The sequence below is a fragment of the Phodopus roborovskii genome, unplaced genomic scaffold (assembly GCF_943737965.1).
Source record: "Phodopus roborovskii unplaced genomic scaffold, PHOROB, whole genome shotgun sequence".
In the NCBI taxonomy this organism is placed as follows: Eukaryota; Metazoa; Chordata; class Mammalia; order Rodentia; family Cricetidae; genus Phodopus; species Phodopus roborovskii.
Window position 1 is genome coordinate 26,583,124 of NW_026125281.1, and position 7,199 is coordinate 26,590,322.

Sequence of the window (7,199 nt, forward strand, 5' to 3'; positions counted from 1 at the left end):
AGATGAAGATGGACATTGAAGAAACTCATTATGGAGTTTACATCCAATATGGCAAGACTAGCCATTTGGACAAGATACTGCTCTTGTCTGGACTGTTTGACTTTATGCTGTAGAAACTGGACATGCAGGACCCAATGAAAAGTGACTGCTGATTCAAGATGGACATTGCTACAGAGATCCTGCTTCATGGAAGAGTCTGTGAGACAGTCTGCAGGACACAGAGAAAAGTGACTGACAAACTGCCAATACAAGAAGACAGTTTAAAGTTTCCTGCTTTGCTGAAGAGTCTGCCAGACACACTATGGCCTATGGGCTGAAGATGGAAGATTACAAAAGAACTTCAGGTGACTGAAAAGGCAAGATGTCTCTGTCATTTCTAGAGTTTATAGACTATCCTTCTGTGGTCTTTGCAGGACTTGAAGACAGTTATAGTTATAGTTTTCCTTAGTATTAAAGATAAGTTACTTTAGACACACAAAGATAGGATAGATGATGGAATATTTTCTTCAAATCTTGCTAAATGTTAATGGACTAAATAGTGTTAACTGTGATTCTTATTTGATAACTGTTATGTGATATATTTTGCTATGTTAAGGTTAAAACCCTTCTTTTTATTTAGACAGAAAAGAGGAGATGATGGGAGATGTCATTCTGTATATGTTTCTCATACTGGTTAATAAATAAAGCACTGTTGGCCAATAGGAGAGGAAGATAGGAGGGACTAGGAGACAAGGAGGAAATAGGAAGTAGGAAGGAGGAGTCAAGATGGAGAGTCTGGAGAAAGCAGTATGCCTCCGGCTCCCCGGTAAGAGAAATACATAGATCAGCAGAAATGGGTTAATAATTAAAGGCAGAGCTAGCCGATAAGAAACAAGTAACTGGGCCAACAGTATTGTATCAAATACAGAGTCTCTGTGTGTTATTTGGGGCTGGTGGCATGGCGGCGGGTCAAGACCAGCAGCAGCAGGCGGAAAAACCCATACTTGCTACATAGTCACTCATATATGGATTTTAGACATAAAGCAAAAGATCACTAGCCTACAATTCACACTGCCAGAGAAACTAGGTTACAATGAGGAACCTAAGAGATTCATACAAGGTCCCCCACAGAAGGGGAAAAGGACAAGACCTCCTGAGCATATTGGAAGTGGGAGGGGTAGTGAGTGGAGAGGGCATTAAGAGAAAGACGTGGAAGAGAGGAGAATATGTGGAACCAGGAAGATTGATTCGCAGACAAATATACTAAAGCAAGAAAAGAGATACCATAATAGTGGGAGCTATTATAGGTTTGAAGAGAAAACTGACTCTAGAGAAATGTCCAGAGACCTATGAGGATGACCCTAACTAACAATCTGAGCAACAGTGGACAGCCTACCTTAAATGCCCTTCCCTAATAATAAGATTGATAACTAACTTGTATTCCTAGACCCTTCATGTAGTAGCTTTTGAAAACAGAAGCAGACACCCACTGGTAAACACTGAATCAATATCCTGGAATCCAGTTGCAGATAGGGAGGAGTGATGAGAAAAGGAGTCAAGACCAGCTACAGAAACCTACAGAGACAAGTGACCTGAACAAATGATACCTCATAGACCCCCAGTCTGAAAGCTGGGAATCCACCATTGGGCCGACTCAGACCCCCTGAACGTGGGTCTCAGTTAGAAGGCCTGGGCAGTCTGCAGTATTTCTGATGGTGAAACCAGGATATATTCCTGGTGCACGAAAGGACAAAAGGACATTTAGGGCACATTCCCCATGGAGCGATACTCCATTAGCCTAGACACAGGAGGGAAGGCCTAGATCCTACTCCAAATGACTTGACAGATCTTGATGATCCCTCCTGGAAGATCTCACCCTCCCTGTGGAGTGCTTTGGGAATTGGAAAGAATGGAGTTCGGGGGGCATGGGAGGGATGGAGAGAGATGGAAAGGGGATCAATATGTAAAATAAGACAAAATTATAAATAAAAATATAAAAAATAAAAATAAAAAATATAAAAAACAAAAATAATCGACAAGATTTGGAATATTACAAATTACAATTATATATATACATATATATATATATATATATATATTCTTACTGTCCCTCAAATACTCTCAATTTAGCTTCTTTCCTCACATTCCCTCATTCTACTCTATTTCTCAGTACCCTCTCCATTTGATTAAAATATATGAATGTGATCCTAATGAAGTCTTCAAATAATGAGGTAGACAGAGACCCAGCTGACCTCTTGCCAAGTACCAAGACAGAATAATATTGAAATGAGTTGCTAGCCAAAGAGGTCCCAGAATTTTCTCAGTTTGGATTTTCTTTGTTCAATCTATTCTGCTTTTTCAGCTCTTGAACAGCTTTATTTGTTTCTTTCCACTGTGTTTTCCTGGATTTCTTTAAGGGATTTATTTATTTCCTCTTTAAAAGTCTCTGCCATTTATAGGTTTATGGAGCCTTACATCATTGGTAATCGCCTGGACAAAGACATCATTGACCTGGAGCAGACAGCCTTGAATCTACAGCTGGCCTTGAACTTCACCGCTCATGTGGCCTACCACAAGGGCATCATCCTGTTTGTGAGCAGGAACCTGCAGTTCTCTCACTTGATTGAGAATACAGCCCGGGACTGCAGAGCGTATGTTTACACCCACTACTTCAAGGGTGGTTTACTGACTAATGCACACCTCCTCTTTGGGTCCACAGTTCGCTTGCCAGACCTCAACCTCTTCCTGCACATGCTCAACAATGTCTTTGAACCACACGTGACTGTGAGGGATGCTGCCAAGATGAACATCCCCACAGTGGGCGTTATGGACACCAACTGCAACCCTTGCCTCATCACTCACCCTATCCCTGCAAAAGATGACTCACCCCAAGCTTTACATCTCTTCTTCAATCTCTTCCGGACAGCCATCAAATGGGCCAAGGAGAAGAGGAGGCAGATGGAGGCACTGCATTGGCTTCAGGGTTTCCAGGGGTCTGAGGGCAGTGGGACATCTTCTGTACCTGATAAAAGCCATTCCCCATGAAAGGAATATCTGCTTCCATACTAGACAGTGAAGCCTGATCTGAGCAGGAAGCTCCTTGCCCAGCCTTAGCCTATATCCCCATTCCCCATCCTCAGTATCAGCATCCTATATTCCCGAGATCTGGCCACCCCAGAGTCTGATCACCCTGAATTAAACCTTGTCTGCCTCTTTTTGAGGTGCAGACTCAAGTAAAGTACATAGCCACGTGTCCTCTGGCAGCCATTAAGACTTAGCCAGCCAAGTGGAAGTCACTGTTTCTCTTGTCAAGCCCTTGCTTCCACTTTAGAAATAGGTCTATATCGGGAGGGTTCCATTTGGGCTCTCTTTTCAATTAAAATTAATACTTCCGTTCTCCAAAGGAAGTTCTAAGCAAGAAAAACTGATATCCCTCAGGGCTCCCAATAGTTGCCTCTACACTTAAAACCAGTCTTAAAGGCTAAGCAGGCTCCTAGAGAGGTAGAAAGGTATACTATACTACTAAAGAATGAGTTTACTAATTCATTCAAGCAGTCTGGGGAATATGTGTTGGAATGGATTTTAAGGGTGTGGTATAATGATGGAAGGAACACAAAACTGAATCAGGCTGTGTTTATTGATATGGGCCCTCTGAGTGGAAATCTAGGTTTAATATGGAAACTTGCACAGTTTTAAAAGGTGTTAAAAGCTTGCTTGAAATATTGGCTGAAGAATTTGTCAAAAGATGATCTATTGTTGGGAGCATGAAGGTCCTTGTGTCTACAGATCACTGGGGAAAACAGAAATGTTAATCACACAGGGTTGTTTGCAAAGGAGTGAATGAATACCTATTTTCCACTCAGAAGGCTGTGAGTGGATAGTGTTATAATGACCTGATGACCTTTGCTATGTGAGGAGCCAGACACAAATCCCCAGAATGTTTATCTCAGACTTTCAGCTTTTTGTTTTTGTTTGTTTTTTTTTTTTTTTTAAGAGAGTTTCTCTGTGTAGACCAGCTGGCCTCAAACTCATAGAGATCTACCTTGCCTTTCATAGAAATAAAGGCATGTGTCACCACTGCCCAGATAGCTTTGTTTACCAGTCGTTAAAACCCATCCTTAGGTGAGATGTCAGGTATTTTATAGCCTGCTGACCTTCATGCTGTCTAGGTCAGAGACCACTCAAGATACCAGGCCCTTAAACTACAGAACCTATCTTCATGGTCACATGTACTTTGAGCTGAGTTTAGATATAAGTATGCCTCCATGTGCACCAGGGATTATATTACACCAGGAAGCATTTTTCCAAAATTGTACTGTTTAAATATGCTTGTAATAAACTGCCTGGTGTCAGAATCTAGAACTTTGAACCAGCACCAACTTAAAAAGAAATTCTGCCATTTTCATACAGGCTGTCTTAAGTTTATATTTCTTGTGCTTAAGTTATGTTGACATGTTTCAAGGCCTGCTATAATAGGGTTGCTATGATCTAATGGAGACATATTGCCTTGGCCCATTCAGTTGGTATATCTGCAGAGAATGCATGCTGGTGTTTTAGTCTGGGTTAATGGGTAGAGTTGGGCAGAAGTTACAGCTGAAAAGCAAATAAAAAACGATTATGTTGGTGTAAAAGAATTTGAGCAACCGTGGAAAGGCTACCATAAATGCCCTTCCCGGATAGTGAGATCAACAACTAACTTATCCACCATCATGGAGCCCTCATCTAGTACCTGTTGGAAACAAAAGCAAACACCCATAATGAAACAGTGAGTCAAACTAGAATCCAGATGCAGAGGGAGAGAACAAGACCAGGTTGCAGAAACACATAGAGACAGCTGACCTGAACAAGGAGGAGCTAAGGGGCCCCCAGACTGATAACTGGGACTCCAGCATGGGATTGACTCAGACCCCCAGAATATGGGTCTCAGCTAGAAGGTCTGAGCAGTGTAAGGGATGTATCCTGGTACACAAAAGGACCTTGAGAACACATCCACCATGGAGGGATAACTGCCTTAACCTAGAGACAGGAGAGAAGTCCTAGTCCCTACTTCAAATGACTTGACAGATTTACATGACCCCACCTGGATGGCATTGCCCTACATGTGGAATTGGGGTGGGGGCATGGGAGGGGAAGGTGGTCAGGGTGCATGTGAGGGGGAGAGGGTAAGAAAAAAGGATAGAGGGAAGAAGGAAGGAAGGGAGGGAGAGGAAACTGGGATCGACATGTAAAATAAATAATAATAATACTAATAATAATAAAATGACAAAAAGCAAAAAAAAAAAGAAAAAAGAAATGCATGTCTGACACTAGAAAAAAATAAGATGAGACAAATGATGAGAGAATTCAGTTTATATCAAGGTCAAAACTGAAAACTGTGATGCAATACAGTAGAAATAGGAAAATTGTTGTGAATTAAATGTTGTCAATTAAGTCAATCAACTTAATTCTGATCCCTTTTTCAAAACATACATAAAGTTGAATTTTAGGTGAGCTGTCGGTCTATACATTAAAGTGAAAACACCAATTTTTAAAATCTAACATAAGTAATCATCATTTGGTTAGATAAACTGTTCTTTAAATGATCTTTATTTTGGGGAGATATACTTGAAGTATATTAAAACTGAAAATTGCTATTCTTCAAACTAAAATAAAGAAAAGCATACATAGCACAAATCCAAACACTTATACAGATGGTCAAAAGTTCATGACTGGTTGTCCATAGACCCTGAGGTAGACTCTGCTGTTATTCTTCTGCTAAAGCATTATACATCAAAATACCTCATAAATATATATGGTTTTATTTGTAGATTTAGCCTGCTCTCAACCTTAAAGAGGGAAGCTTTTGGTAGTAGGAAGCAGTTAATATAGAGGGACAAACAACTCAGGAAGTGGTTGAGAAGAATAAACTGATTGCTCATATCATAGGGATATGGGGGACACTGGAGGAAGAAAACAGAGGCCATATCATCAAACTTTATTGTATATATGTATGAAATTTAAGAATAAAACATTAAGTCAATAAAAAGATTCTCATTAAATAAAAATCTTGTAATTTATGTATGAAATGTGAGGTACAACTTTAATAAGACTAAGGATACAGCTTAGGGTCGAAAACAACATATATAAGAACATGAATTCAAATTCTACTTTTTCAAAGGATAAGAAACATCACTTCCAAGTTATTAATGAAAATATCATACAGCAAAAAATAAAGAAAATCTGCAAAAGACTTACTACTTGGTCCTTTACCAAAGAGGATATCTAAAGAACAAATGAATATAGTAAGTTTTCAAACACATTAGTTATTAGGGAAACTAACAATTTGTGAAGACAATGAAATATCTCAGAAATAAACCTTTCCTTGATACATTGCTTTTTGTCACGGTGCTTTATAACAGCAGTAGAACCTCTAATTAAGATAGAAATTTCTATCAAGAGTAGAGTATTGCTGTGGTAGACATGTCATGTTCTTTAGGGCCTTAGGACCTTGAGCTAGAAAAAGCTGTTGAGTGTACAGAGCTTAATATGCTGTTGTTAGAAGATAAAAATACTTAGAGCCAGGAAAATGACTACCTTCAATTTGTGAAGTTTCAGAGGCAACACAATACTCTACCTCAGTCATTTATGTTATACTTTGAGTTATGAATCTGTAGTTCTGTTCAGCTGGTGCCAAAGAATCACCTGTGATCAACAAAAGACAAGCACTGTTACCCTGACAACTTTGCTCACTGGGACAATTCATGCTGGTTAGCTGGAACTAAGAAATGTTCTATGAAAAAGAGACTAGTAAAACTGGAATTAAATCTTCTGGGATGTGTTTTTCTAAAGAACGTGTGGTCCAAAGTGGTCAAGGCCTCACCCAACACTGGCAATGGAAGTTAGAAATATTTAAGAGTTTCCCAGATGGTACTAATTTTGGAGGCATTGATGTCATCATAGAGAAAAGTTGAGTCTTGGTATTGTGAAATGCTAGGAAATTTATAGTTTTATAGTTTTAGATAAACTTTGGACAGTTTAGAGAGTTTTGATATTTTAGAGAGACTTGGATGAAAAAAATGAACTTTTATAATATTAGAATTTCTTAAAGACTATAGGACTGTCAAAAGTTAGAATGTTATGGGTACAAATGAGACAGGAAAGGTCCTGATTGAATAGTGATGTGTTTGAGTGTATAGGTGACAAGGAATCAGTTATGCTGGCTTGGTTTTGTTTGTCTGTTT

At 39.4% G+C, this 7,199-nt stretch overlaps 1 protein-coding gene across 1 annotated transcript; it reads left to right on the top strand.

Annotated features, from left to right (window-relative positions):
- The first annotated feature begins 2,205 nt into the window (after nt 1-2,205).
- Nucleotides 2,206-3,024, top strand: LOC127233020 (28S ribosomal protein S2, mitochondrial-like). Its single transcript, XM_051199372.1, has 2 exons — nt 2,206-2,210; nt 2,439-3,024. The coding sequence occupies exons 1-2, from the start codon at nt 2,206-2,208 to the stop codon at nt 3,022-3,024; spliced, it is 591 nt and encodes a 196-aa protein (XP_051055329.1).
- Nucleotides 3,025-7,199: the final 4,175 nt, after the last annotated feature.